Below are 14,393 nucleotides of genomic sequence, written 5' to 3' on the forward strand. Positions count from 1 at the left end.
CCCAGGCCCGCGACCTCGCCTGTCTGGTCCACGCCGTGTCCCTGCGCCTGGGACGGCGGTCGACACCCAGGAGGCGGTCGCGATGCTTGACTCTTGAGTGGCCCGCCGGGGCCGCCAGTGAGGCCCCGGGTCGAGGGGGTGTGCGGGCCGAGGGGTGGGCGAGGACCCCACGCAGGCCCGGACCCCGCACAGACCCCGCCCCAGCGCAGGCCCCGCCCCGCGCAGGCTCCGCCCCCGCGCCGCCTGCGCCCACCCGCTCCCGGCCGCCGCCATTGGCTGCGCGCGCCTCCGCCCTCGGCTTCGCACTTCCTGGCGGAGCCATGGCCGCGCTCCCGGCCGGCCCGCGGGCTCCGGCGCTCCGGCCCCGCCGCCCCGCCCGCTCGGCCCCGCCGCCGGGGGTCCCCGCGCCGCGCCAGTAGCGTGCCCTCCCAGGTGGGCCTCCGCGCGCGCCCTGCTCCTGCGCTGGCCGGGGCAGGAGCCCGCGCGCCTTCCGGGGGCCGGGGCAGGGGGCGGGCCTGCTTCGGGAGGGTCGCCGGCGCCGCGGTTCCGCCCGCGGGAGCCCTTTGTGCTCGGCGGAGCGCCGGTGAGGACCGCAGGGCTAGGGGCGGGCCCCGAGGCTCGGGGCTGGGGAGGGGGCCGCCGCCCCCACAGGTGGGACAGGTACGGCCTGCGCGGCGGCGCGCGGCCCAGGTGGGCGAGCGTCCCCGCGTCCCGCCGCCGGCGCCCTCCCCGCTCTGCGCCCTCCCCAGCCTCGCGGCCGGCGCGAGCCCGCCCGGGCGGCTGTTGTGCCGGCTGTTCCGCCTAGCGGTGCCGTGTCCGAGGAAGCCACGGCGGTGTCCGCCGAGAGCCGGGACCGGTGAGTGCGGGCGGGCGTCCGGGTCCACCTCCACGACGCGGTTTTCCCCACCTCCCGAGCGCCGCGGTCCGGCAGGTTTCAGGCCTGAAACCCGGGCTCCCTGGGGACCCTGCCGGCCGCCCGGACGTGGCCTCTGTTCCGTGTTTAGTAAAAGACCTCTCAGCGCCTCACTGGGTATCGCCACCGTCCCTGCGGATGGCCTTGACCCCTCACCTGCTTGCAGAAAGCACAGGAGGCAGCTGACACCCACACTCCTGGAGCAGCTGGGCCCCCGAACCGCTTGCCCGCAGACAAAAGGGAGCCTCCTCACGGGGAAAACTCTCTCTAGAAACGTTGGCCTAGAAAACAAAGCTTTTAGCACTGAAGGCAGACCTGAGACCTGGCTGGCTGCCTCGGGTGGTGGAGACGGTGTGCTGCGGGTGACCTTGGGCGGGCCCCACGGCCGCCTGAGCCTGGGCATCAGGAGCGGCGGTGACACCTGTCTCGGAGGGTGAAGGTGAAACAAGGAAGTCAGGGATGAAGAGTAGGATGGCTGCTGGTGTCCTTCCTTTCCGTCTCTGAGCCCCCAGCATCCTAGGGGCAGTCAGAAAGGATTGGGGGGAGGGCTACAGCTGGTCTTTGTCACAAAGTTGCTAATTTGCCGAGAGAAATCTACTTATCCCTTCCTTTCCCCCAGGAAACTGGCAGGGTAGACTGCACCAGGATCGCTTCCCCAACCCATTCCCCCACATCACTGGAGCCCCCTCTTGTTTTCCGTGATTATCTTAACAGAGCGCTGGACTCCTTATTGCACTGTTACTTATTAGCAAAAGCTGACTCTTCTCAACTCGGATAGCAGGGGATAGATCCCTCTGTAAACCCTCTGTCCCAGTATATGACTTGTGCCCATGTTGCTGGCTTAATCCTTCCTCCCTGTGCGCCCATCTTCCGAGGTCCCCCGGAGCTGGCTCTGTGCTCTTAGTGAGTTGCTTGACATTTCAAAAACTGGAAGAAGCCTGTCATGGTGTGGGTACACCAGCCTTTGCCATAGACTCCACCATGAGGTGTGTAGAAAGGTTAAATTGCTTGTTCAAGTTGATCTTGGATGTTCCAGGCAGGAACATCCCCTCTCCCATTCTCTCACAGAGGTTTCCTGCCTGTGGGTATTTGTTTAATGGCCAGGTGGAGTAGCCTAGGGCTTGAGAGCATGCAAGCCTCCTTACCTTGGAATCCTGACTCTGCTGCTGCTTCCTGAGTGTGAAGCTGAGCAAGTTCCTTCCCCTCGCTGCGACAGCTTCCTCCTCTGTAAACTGAGGGTAATAATAGTGCTGGCCTCCTGGTGATGTTGTGGGGCTTAAATCAGTGAGACAAAGAAAACACGACAGTGCCTGTGTCCAGAGCATATTTTATACGTGGTAGTCGTCACTGAACCGTATCCTGAACGTCACAGAATTTTACAAGGGTGAGACTCAGCCTAGGCCCCATTCAAGTGCCCATGTCTGTCCAGTTTTGAAGCTGAACAGATTCAGCTTTGATTGCCAGCCATTCACTAGCTTTGTGTGACCTTGAGCTCAACATCGTCATCTGTGAAATGGGTTAAGTGACGTCAGCTTGGTCAAGCCGGGTGGAAGGTTACTATGATGGCAGGTGTCAGTCCCTTAACTTGGTCTCAGGGTCATAGTCTGGGTTCTGAAATGACAACTGTTGATACTGTGGTCTTGATCTATTGCAAAGACGGCCTTCTGATCAAACATCCAAAGGTAGGTGTTTGTAGGTGAGCTGAGAGACAAGACGTGGTGGGACTTTAGGTGAGAAGGGAACGCTTACTACATGTTCTGTCTGATTTGAACACCCGAATGTTTTTAGCACTCAGCGTGACAGAGTGCTTGGAAGTACAGTGTTCTCTCTCTCTTCCCTCCCTTCGCTCTTGCTGTCACTGACACCTGCCAGCAGAGCCTGCGATTTGTGAATGACCTTGAGTTATTACTATATGCTCAGAAACCCCGTTCTTGTCGTAGGGCTGCGATCTCGTTTATGATGGAGGGAAGCCGGCAGACGCGAGTGTCTCGGCCGTACAAGATCAGCGAGTCCTCAAAGGTCTGTGAACGGGTCACTGTGCCGATTGCCCAAGAAGCGTGAGGGTTTTCTAACAAGCTCATTCTCATTGTACAGGCTGATTTTCTATTCTTGGCATTGGTGTTAATCTCCTTAACGGTGACTAGAGGCGGCACAGGCAAGGAGTGGAAAAATCATAAAATCAGAGAGAGCGGGGGTTGAAGGGAGTGGTGGATGTTAGAAACACAACTGGACTCCTTTATCCTGCACTTCGACCCTGAGAGGTGTACAGGACAGGGTGGATGCCATGGGATTCCTGTTTCCACCTGAGGCTCCAAAGATGTCTGTCAAGAAGCCAGCCCCCAGCCTTATAGTGGGGGCAGCACTTGGCATACCTGATGTGAAGGGCCAGAGCCTTTCCTGATCGTGACCTTCTGGGACCCTAGGAGTGAGTGAGGGTGGGCCCCCAGGGCGCTGCTACCTACCTGTGTCACACTGACTGCATCAGACATGTCTTGGGAAGGGGGGAGGAGGCAGGTGTTTCATTGGAAGTACATGTACCCAGCCCCACCCCAGACCTGCTAAATTAAAGTCTGGGAGCAGGACCTGGTATTCTGTAACCTTTAGCAGACTCCTCAGGTGACTTGGAGTGGCCCTTGTCCCCACAGCCGCTGTAGATGAGGTTCAGGGGACCAATTTGTGGGACAGTCCCCATTTATACCTGTCTCTTTATAAATATCAATAGCGTCCTTTTCTTTAAAAGTCTCCTGTTTTGACAATTAAATGTCATGGTTGGACTATATCATGCATTCTCCATGGGGCTGACATTGCTCATAAGGGGTGAGCTTGGGGGTGTGGAAAGAATTTTACTCTTTCAAAGTAAATATAATACATGCCCAAATATATAGACTGTATATTGTGTGTTTAAATGACATAGCAAGCTGTTAGGGAAAAAATATCTTAAAAGCAGACAAATGAAGAAAGATGAAGAAATACCATTTTAGATAAAGGGAGCTGCGAGCAACTTATAGAAGAGGACAAAAAGAGGAATGAGGTTCAACAGATGTGTGAAAAAGAAAAATGGGGTGTAATTTTCAGGGGAGGCTGATCCCCCTGAGAACTCTCCTGTTTCCATTTGAGCCGACTGAGAAGGCCCTTGCCAAGCCTGGCTTTATCTGCTGTGAAAACCCAGAAAGGTCTCACTGCTGCCTCAAAGGGGCTTTGTTTCGGAGCTTGGCTGCCGAGACAGCGTAGCTTTCTAAGTTCGACAGCGCTAGAAACCTTTGTCCCTTCAAGCCAGATTCTGAGCCTGTTTCTCTTTGAATTGAAGCTTTCAGGAATAGGCTTCTTTATCCCTTGGTTTGTTGTATTTATGTTCCTAACATTTCATACTTAGCAAGCGCCCAAATCATAACGTGCCCTTGAATTTCTAGACATTCATCACACCCGTGTGGCCAAAACCTGGATAAGTTAAAAAGAATATCACCAGACCCCTCCGGGTCCCTGCAGTAGGGAGAGCCACTCTCCCAGCTTTCAGCAGTTTCACCTGCCCTTGAACTTGTATGAATGGAGTCGGGGGTGGCTGTGTGTGCCTGCTCCTTGCTCTCGTTGGCCTGCTTCGGAGGGTCACCCCAGTTACCGCTTGTGGTGGTACACCTTGCCTGTCTCAGATCAATGGAGCCTTCCATTCTGTGGCTGCCGCTGCTCATTTATCTACTCTAAAATATGTCGATCCAATTTGATGCTGAATTTTTTATTCTTTAACGTTTATTTATTTTGGCTGTGCCACGTGGCTTGTGGGACCTTAGTCCCCCGACCAGAGATTGAACCCGCACCCTGTGCAGTGGAAGTGACTGGAGTCCTAACCACTGGACCACCAGGGAAGTCCCTGAATTCTTTTTTAGTATAAGGTGCCCCATACCTCAGGTTCCCTGGTGGCTCAGCGGTAGAGAGTCCACCTGCCAATTCAGGAGACACAGGTTTGATCCCTGGGTTGGGAAGATCCCCTGGAGGAGGAAATGGCAACCTATTCTAGTATTCTGGCCTGGAAAATCCCATGGACAGAGGAGCCTGGCGGGCTACAGTCTACGGGGTTGCAGAGTCGGACACGACCTCACAACTAAACAACAACATCCCCATACCTGCTCCTTTCTGCCCAGCATTAGACCCTGAGTACCTGTGTTTCTTTCCCTTGCCTAGCCTTTGGTGAAGGTGCTAAAATAAGAAATGAAGGGATGAACAGGGTTAATGTCATGGGAGAAAGTCGAAGGTCAGAGTTTCTAAATTATGTGAAGTGCTGCAACTCAGTTACTGATGACCCTTTAAAGTCGGGAAGTCACGGTTGTCTCTTTTTAGTTGTTGTCTCTGCTGCTACACTAAACATGTGGAAACAGGCTGTGGTGGAGACCCAGGTGCAGAACTAAACGAGCCCACCTAGCCTGGAGGCCCAGCTGTAGAAGCAGCGAAGCCGTCTCTGCCCTGCCTGCCTGCCGCAGATGGCCCCATGGAAACTCTCCTCCGGGGCTCTCCCTATCCTTGCCCCTCCTCAGGGCTGTTTCCTTTTCACGCCGCAGCTAGGGGCCTGTGTACCCCTATTTACCAGTGATAGTTCCAGTGCCCCTGCCAGCTTGGAAGCAACCAGGAGACCAGGGTGGGCTCAGAGCCCACCTGAGGCCCCTCACTTGCTTCTCAAGGACACTAGCCTTCACTGTCACTCGATAGCCCGCTCCTGTGGTGCCTTTTTATTTCCTTCAGTCTGCACCCAAGAGGGGCCCCAGGCCAGCTTGTGCTGGAGCCCAGACCTTTCCTGCTCAATTATAAGCCAAAACCAGGCCAGCCCAGCGCTCTCTGGATAACCAGAATAGGCAGAAATATCCATGTGTGAACCTCCAAGAAGCCACCCTGTAATGTCAGGCAGGAGAGCCTGGCTCTGTGGACTTGAAAGAGAAGGGAGCTGTAGGGATTGGCTGCATGGTGTCCTCAGAATGTGAGGATGTTGCCTGAGACTCGGTGTGGATGGAGCCATGGATGTTGGAACTGGCTGGACGGGAAGGACCACAGGGAAATAAAGTGGCCCGTTACTGGTGCATTGGAGGTGGTAGAGAGCAGATTTGGAAGGGAAGGAAAAACCAAGCCCCAGCCATAGAACACACGTTGAGAAGTAACCTCTAGGGACCTGTGTGCAAGTCAGCCAGCTGCTTGCACCTGCCCAGCCTCACCACCCCCACCACACATCAGACTTAATGCCTAGCCCTTTTTCCCAATCACCCTTGAATCTCCCTGCTGATGTTTCTGAGTGGTCCGTTTTCTCATATGTTGAATCATCTTGTTGTTTTTATAGGGAGTAAATAGAGCAGTGTGAAATATCCTGATTATTCCGTCCAGGATTTAGAAACTGTTATCTAAAGTCTGAGTCTTCTTTGTATCTTTAAAAGCCCAGGGCAGGCAGACAACAGTCAGTCAATGTCCACCAACCTGAATGTATTGAATTAACTCCTATTAATTATTCCTATCAATTGATTTGTTAATTCCTGTGTAGCATGGTGATTAAAGGTTTGGGCTCTGAAATCAGATCTAGTTTCAAATCCCAGCCCTGCCTCTCAGTCACTGTGGGATTTTGGACAGATTTTGCAGTCTTTCTGAGCCTGACTTTTCCTCATCTGGAAATATAATTGACACTCCCTTGGAGGGTTCCCATGATGCTCGAACAAGAGCGTGCAGTCACGTGTACAGGGCCATGTGTAGTATAGTGTTGCTGCAGTTTACATACGTTTCTTTTAACCCTGGCCGTGACTGCTGAAGCCGTGTTTCTGAGAGTAAGTTCCCCAGGCACGTTAGTCTCTGGGTCCCGTGACCTTGTTGGATGGTCTCGTAGCCTAAGTGTCGGCACTGCGCCTTCGTGGGGACTGAGGGGCCCAGCAGGTGACTCTGCTGCCGCTCCCCTGGGGCCAGCTCTGTGCCAGGTTCTGTCTCATGACCCCCACAAACCTGGGTGATAAACAGACTCAGCCTCACTTGTGAGACCAGGAACGGAGGCTCAGAGGCTGCTCGAGACTCAGAGGCTGCAGAGCTGGGGCTCCACCAGCTCCCGTCCCACCAGAGAGGCTCCACCCCACATAACTTCACCCTCCCCACGGGACAGCGTTTGCAAACCTCTGCCATGACACACACTTGCTGAGAAGGAAACAGAGATGGGAAAGGAGGGAACGAAGAACACTTTGGGGAATTCTGTTTATAAAGGAGGAAGAGAGGGGGAGAATGAAAGGAAAAAAGAAAGGTTGAGTAAATTTTATTTGTAAAGAAATGGAACTGAAAGTTGCTCAGTCGTGTCTGACTCTTTGCGACCCCATGGACTGTAGCCCACCAGGTTCCTCTGCCCATGGGATTCTCCAGGCAAGAATACTGGAGTGGGTTGCCATGCCCTCCTCCAGGGGAATCTTCCTGACCCAGAGATCAAACCCGGGTCTCATGCATTGCAGGCAGATTGATTACCATCTCAGCCACCAGGGAAGCCCAATACGAGTACATAGCCACACACACACACAATGAAACACCCTTACTTCTGCGAGGTACTCTGGCACTCTGTTTCCCGTTCTCTCTCATTCTGCTGTATGCTAAACGCTGGTCGGGTGGTGCTAGGTGGGTCCGAGGCCCCCTCCCCTCCTGACAGGCGCTCTCGCCGCTGCAGGTGTACCGCTGGGCCGAGCACTCGGGCACAGTGCTGCAGCGGCTGAATGAGCAGCGCCTGCGCGGCCTCTTCTGTGACGTGGTCCTGGTGGCCGATGAGCAGCGCCTGCCGGCCCACCGCAACCTGCTGGCCGTGTGCAGCGACTACTTCAACTCCATGTTCACCCTGGGCATGCGCGAGGCCTTCCAGAAGGAGGTGGAGCTGATCGGCGCCTCCTACATCGGGCTCAAGGCCGTGGTGGACTTCCTGTACGGCGGGGAGCTGGTGCTGGACGGCGGCAACATCGACTACGTGCTGGAGACGGCCCACCTGCTGCAGATCTGGACTGCGGTGGACTTCTGCTGCGAGTACCTGGAGCAGGAGGTGAGCGAGGACAACTACCTGTACCTGCAGGAGCTGGCCTCCATCTACAGCCTCAAGCGGCTGGACGCCTTCATCGACAGCTTCATCCTCAGCCGCTTCGGCACGCTGTCCTTCACGCCCGCCTTCCTGCAGAACATCTCCATGCAGAAGCTGTGCGCCTACCTGGGCAGCAGCGAGGTGCAGCGGGAGTGTGAGCACGACCTGCTGCAGGCCGCCCTGCAGTGGCTGACGCAGCAGCCCGAGCGCGAGGCCCATGCCTATCAGGTGCTGGAGAACATCCACTTCCCGCTCATCCCCAAGAACGACCTGCTGCACCGCGTCAAGCCCGCCGTGTGCTCCCTGCTGCCGCGCGAGGCCAACTGCGAGGGCTTCATCGAGGAGGCCGTGCGCTACCACAACAGCCTGGCGGCCCAGCCCGTCATGCAGACCAAGCGCACGGCCCTCCGCACCACCCAGGAGTGCCTGCTCTTTGTGGGCGGCGAGGTCTCCGAGCGGTGTCTGGAGCTCAGCGACGACACCTGCTACCTGGACGCCCAGAGTGAGCAGTGGGTCAAGGAGACGCCCCTGCCGGCCCGGCGGAGCCACCACTGCGTCGCCGTGCTGGGGGGGTTCATCTTCATCGCCGGCGGCAGCTTCTCACGGGACAACGGAGGGGATGCGGCCTCCAATCTCCTTTATAGGTATGACCCCCGCTGTAAACAGTGGATCAAGGTGAGATTAAAGCCAGATTATTTCTTTACTCTTGAGGACTTTCGATCTTCTTAACCTTAGTCTTGACTGCCCCCTCACTCCCTTCTCTCAGGCCTGGACAGCCGTCCTGCTTCTGAACTAGGTGTGATGATAAGATGACGAGCCCCATCACAGCCCCCTGCCTGGTTGGGGGCACTGAGGGCTGACTGGCCACCTTCTGCAGGGATGGGCCACGCCCAGGGCACCACTGCCCCATAGAACTCTGCACCCACAGAACAGTTCTGTGTCTGTGCCATCCAGCAGTAGCCACCAGCCACATGTGGCAGTTGAGGGCTTGAAGTGTGGCCCATGGGACCGAAGAAGTGAGTTTTCAGTTTTATTTCATTGTCACGTGTTTAAACGTGAGTGTGAATGGCCGTGCGAGGCTAGTGGCTACCATCCCTGATGGCACTGGTCTGGAGACTTGACCCATACTTCTGACAGCCTCCCCACGTCTCGGAGTCTCCGCCAAGCTCCTCTTTGGGACAGGTTTGGAGGTGCTTCAGGGAGGCTGCGAAGGCTCATGTCTCGTAGGAGCCATGGCCCCTTGGAAGGTGTGGTGGCTCATGCTGGGAAGGGGCTGGGTCTTGGTATCAGACCCAGGTTCACGGCCCAGCTTGGCAAATTGTAGCTGAGAGTTTCAGGCTGGCTCCACGCCCGCTGCAAATCTCAGCTTCTCCCTCTGGAAGTGGGTGGTGGGATGTTGACCTCCCAGGGTTGTGGTTGTAGCTCACATTGTTGGGGGGTTGGGGTTGTGCTCCTTTCCTCCCCAGAACCACAGCACCACTCACGAGAGTCTGTCCCAGTCTTCATACTCACCTCAGTCTCCTGACCTAACTTGGAGGTTTCCTGAGCTCAAGGTTCAGAAGGGACTCAGATGACTTTTCTCTTTTATTCTCAAAAATCTAAAACCAACCACTCTGTAAGTCTTGCCACAAGAAGGAGGCTCCCAGCCTAGAAGGCTGGCCTCCATACCTTCATAGCAGTGGCAGCCTAACCATATAGTCTGCTGTGGAACCGTGTTCATTCGAATGTCCTGCTTGTCTTTAAAAAGGAAAAAAGAAGCTCGGGTCTCCTGTTGCTAATTTACTACTTTTTAAAATACCTGATTGTGGGGGGCAAGGGGAAAGGTGAACTTACATTTCAGGAAACCAATCCATCAGTGGCTGGGACCCGTGTGTCCTGCAGAATTCTAGTCCAGACAGGTTTGGCCAGACAGGTTTGGGGAAGTGAATTCTCCATGCCCCTCATAGGGATTCATGAGGTCTTGAGGGCCCCACCCAAAGAGCCCCCCTTTCTTCTTCCAGTTTGGCTCCCTTCCCCAGACTCAGGTGGCCTCTGCCTCACCTGGGCTGTGTCTTCCATGGAGCATGCTGGGGACACAGTGCTGGGTGTTGATGCTGACCCAGGTTTGGGAATGGGGAAGTACAGGCGTGTCGCCTCCACAGGTGGCCTCCATGAACCAGCGCCGTGTGGATTTCTACCTGGCCTCCATCGAGGACATGCTGGTGGCCGTCGGCGGCCGAAATGAGAACGGAGCACTCTCCTCGGTAGAGACCTACAGCCCAAAGACCGACTCCTGGTCCTATGTAGCCGGCCTGCCAAGGTGATTGGGGTTTGGGGGCAGATCTACAGACGCCGAGGCTCCGGGGTGGCAGTTGAGCCCACCTGCCTTTCTGGGTATCTTGGCCTCCAATTCCAGGCAGAGTCTCCTGGCTTGTGAACAGCAGCATGAGGAGCAGAGGGCGTAGTGGCGGCGTGTCAGGGCGCCTGTTGGGGGCTGCCTGAGTGCTCCGTTTGCAAGTCTCCTCACTGCCTGAGTTTCAGGGAGTGGGTGCTGGGTTCAGGGGGTGAGAGATTCACTGAAAACCTCTCAGCTTTGGGCAGGAGGAGTTCAGGGGGTGGGGGTCGTCTGTGCTCCATCTGATTTGAGCAGGTGTCCCCACCCTGTGCTGTCTCTGCTGCTTCGTCTGTGAAGGGGGCGTGATGACTGTCCCACCCTTTCCAGATGTCCATTCACTGCGTTTATCGTCACGGGCTTAGCAGAGGGGACTTGTTTATCTGACCAGCCCCCTGCGATCGAACCTGCAGGTGCACCCTCTGAAGCAGGCTTGCTGTGGACTTGTGTCTAGGGGACTTGGTCCCTGGAAGTTAGAAGAGGGTGTGGGGTGAGCGTCTGGGTGTGGATCCCAGCTCCTCCACTGAGCCACCAGGGAAGCCCTACCTGGACACCTGTGAATAAGATGAGTAGACAGTCATGATAGTAGCTACTGATGACCGTGTGCCAGCCTGGGCCTCGTGCTTCACGTGATGAGTTGAGTCCCTTGATCCCCAAAATAACTAGCAGGGTGGATTGTAACCCACGTAGTTTATCACCCAGAACCAGATGACCGTGGTTGAGGAAGCCGACCGATGAAATCTTGACCTTGTCCTAGGCAAGCCCTGAGCTTCCTCTCTCCCTCTGTTCGTCCGCCCATCCGCAGGTTCACCTATGGCCACGCGGGCACCATCTACAAGGACTTTGTGTACATCTCGGGGGGCCACGACTACCAGATCGGCCCCTACCGCAAGAACCTGCTGTGCTACGACCACCGGACGGACGTGTGGGAGGAGCGGCGGCCCATGAGCACTGCGCGCGGCTGGCACAGCATGTGCAGCCTGGGGGACAGTATCTACTCCATCGGCGGCAGCGACGACAGCCTGGAGTCCATGGAGCGCTTCGACGTGCTAGGCGTGGAGGCCTACAGCCCGCAGTGCAACCAGTGGACGCGCGTGGCGCCCCTGCTGCACGCCAACAGCGAGTCGGGCGTGGCCGTGTGGGAGGGCCGCATCTACATCCTGGGCGGCTACAGCTGGGAGAACACGGCCTTCTCCAAGACCGTGCAGGTCTACGACCGCGACAAGGACAAGTGGAGTGAGGGCACCGAGCTGCCCAAGGCCATCGCTGGCGTGTCGGCCTGCGTGTGCGCCCTGAAGCCGCGGCTGGAGGACAAGAGGAAGAAGGGCAAAGGCAAGAGGCCCCAGGACCACGGCCAGTGACCCCCGGTGTGCCGACAGACCAGCAGCCACCGGGAGAACCCTGGCACCATTATGTACGACCTAGCAGCTTTTTTTTTTTTTTTTTAATTTTTACTTTTATGATTCTTGGTATTTCTATGGTATCACAGTAACCGATTAAATATTCTATGTGATTTGACATACCATCTTGCTTGAGTAATTAACCCAGGGCCCAGGCAAGAGTGGTCACTGCGTCTGTGCGGGGCTACTTCCCAAGTCACCAACCCCTGTGGGTGCCCCCCCACCCCCCGACCATCCCACTGAGAGCAGCCAGGGCAAGAGTGACGCAGAAGTTTCTGTAGTGGAATGAAGGGCTCCGGTGCGACAGTGCAGGCCCCGTAGTCCCCGCCTCCCCAGACCTGGCTGAGCTTTTCAAACACCAGGTTCCTGGGCCCCACCTCAGAATTAGCGATTCTGAAGGGGGCTGAGGGGGGCTGAAAACTACTGTCCTCGGCATGACTGAGTGTCAGCCACGCTTGGGAATCACTGGTGAGGTGGTTTTTTACAGGCAGGGCACAGAGGCTCCTGGAGAGTGACCGAGGGTCACCAGCAGCCCAGGCAGTCAGGTGAGGTGTGGGACTTCTCACCAGGGACGTTTCCCCACTGGGCTTTCTTCCTCAGGTGGCCATTTCTCCCGGTTGGTCATCGTCCCGAATTCCAAAAGGGAACAGGGGAGAAAGGAAAACAGGCACGTGGCTCTTGATAAGCGTTATTCTGTAATTTGTGCTTTGGTCTTTTTACTGTCTCTTCTGGAAGCCACTGTTTATTAGATTACTGATGTACTGAGCCCCGCCAATCTCCATTTATCACTCAGGAAAGAAGGGAGCAGGTGGAACGTGCCGTTGTGTTCTATGACCCCTGCTCTGAGACACCCCAGGAGGCTCCCACACGAGGGAGGGCCCAGGGACTCCGACCAGAGGAGGCTGTCGGAGCATCTCCCCAACTCCGGCACCAGATCCTATCCCGCCCGGCTGTCGCCAGGTAGCCCTGTGCTGGGGGCACACTCTTTAACAAGTCTCGAGCTGCTTCCCACCTCCTAAAGGACGGGAGAGGTCCTGGCCAGGCCTCCTCCCAGGGGTCGAGGTCTCCTAGTCTGCATGAGTTGTGATGGTGGGTTCTGCACCTCCTCCTGAAATGCGTGACCACCCCCGCTCGTCCCACAGTTACCAGAACTGACAGCAGTAGCATGTGCCCTTTAAGGAGCGTTCGAGACTCCTGCCCAAGCCACCTGTCACACCAGGACGATGGGCGTGGAGCAGGTTTTAATCACCAGCCAGCAGAGGCAGTAGTGATCTGTGCCGTGGCAGAGATCTTACCGCAGAGATGACAAGGCCTCGTGATTATCGTTAATGTTGGCATTAGAATAAGAAGCTCAGTGAACTTCTTTCTCCTTTTCCTTTTTTCCTGACTCTTTATGGCACTTCCCTCCCCTTCTCTTGAAGGTTCACTGTGGTTTTGGTTGGCCTGTTTCCATAGTGACCAGGAGAGCTGAGAGCCAGCTGGGAGTTGAAAACGTCGTACCCAAACGAGCACTGCCTCTCATGAGATGGGTGACCTGTCTGCATGTTTAGCCTATGGAAGTTGCTAAAGGCTTACAGACCCTGAGAGGTTCTGCAAAGCATACAAATAATCAAAGCAAAAAACTGTCCACCTTCTTGGATCTCCTTAATACAACATTTCAAAGTGTATTAAAGGCTCTGAGAAGTCCTGTGTCACCTGTTAACTCTCCATCAACCCTTCACCTCCAAACTGCTTTGAAGCTGCAATCCTCCTTTCATCTCAAACTTAATCCAGCCCTCCCCGGAGCCCATGTTACAGCGCTCCTGCCAACTGTGGGAGGGCTTGCCTTCCTCCTGTTCCAAGGCAGGTTTCATTGTTCCCTGAGAGGCACATAACCTGTGGTCTGTTCTCCCCAGCTTAGCCCAGGTCATGAGCAAAGAGGGGGTCATTCAACCAGAATCCAGGGCAGATGGGGCTGAGCACAGAGAAAGACCATGCTTGCTGTGAGGAGCAGGAAGGCTTTGACCTCGGGAGGACGACAGCTGTGAATTTTTAGCCTAAGCCAGCTGTTGTGCTTTTGACAATAAGGTGGTGCTGCTGGCTTCTATTCAGATTTTCTCGTGCCTTGATGTCTCTCTTGCCGTTATGCTATGAAGGATGTTTATGACCTATGCACCTTAGAATCTGATATGATTGAGGCGTGAGTGTTCTTTTAAAGGTAGGGTCGATGAGGAAAATTTCTTCTTGTAGACCCACTTCAAATAGTTAGTGGTGGCTCCACTGTTCTAAGAAAGGTTTTTCCAAGCTCTTTGGGGTCCATGGAGAGGAGCTTTGTGACCCAGGGGCAGTGCCTGCCTGGGTGCGGGAGAGTGCAGTGGTGGGACCATGGCAGGTTCCTGCTGTCTGCGCTTTTAAGGTGGAAATCAGTGTGCTGTGCAATCCAACTAAGACTAGAGGAAAACTGTCTGTAACCCAGGTGGGCAGAACTTTGGGGCACCCTTAGCAGGCGGCCCTTTGAACTGCAGAATCACAATAATATGATTTCCAGCCGCAGTGACAAAAGCTTGGGGTCTCCTGGCCACCACGTTGAGACAGAAACGGCAACTTTCCCCATCGTGTTGTCAGTGCTCCCAGCTGTTCGCCTTGAACTTTGACAACACCTTGATT

General features: G+C 55.6%; 1 protein-coding gene across 2 annotated transcripts; it reads left to right on the forward strand.

Moving 5' to 3' along the window:
* Positions 1-293: 293 nt before the first annotated feature.
* On the forward strand, positions 294-11,865 carry KLHL36 (kelch like family member 36). Of its 2 annotated transcripts, none has more exons than XM_061386892.1 (5): positions 294-432; positions 2,854-2,932; positions 7,578-8,651; positions 10,118-10,275; positions 11,153-11,865. In XM_061386892.1, the coding sequence occupies exons 2-5, from the start codon at positions 2,870-2,872 to the stop codon at positions 11,706-11,708; spliced, it is 1,851 nt and encodes a 616-aa protein (XP_061242876.1). In that variant the 5' UTR covers positions 294-432; positions 2,854-2,869; the 3' UTR covers positions 11,709-11,865. The 2 variants fall into 2 exon arrangements, with proteins under 2 accessions (XP_061242876.1, XP_061242875.1); XM_061386891.1 differs by lacking the exon at positions 294-432 and adding an exon at positions 774-856.
* Positions 11,866-14,393: the final 2,528 nt, after the last annotated feature.

Source organism: Bos javanicus, chromosome 18, assembly GCF_032452875.1.
Source record: "Bos javanicus breed banteng chromosome 18, ARS-OSU_banteng_1.0, whole genome shotgun sequence".
NCBI classification, from domain to species: Eukaryota; Metazoa; Chordata; class Mammalia; order Artiodactyla; family Bovidae; genus Bos; species Bos javanicus.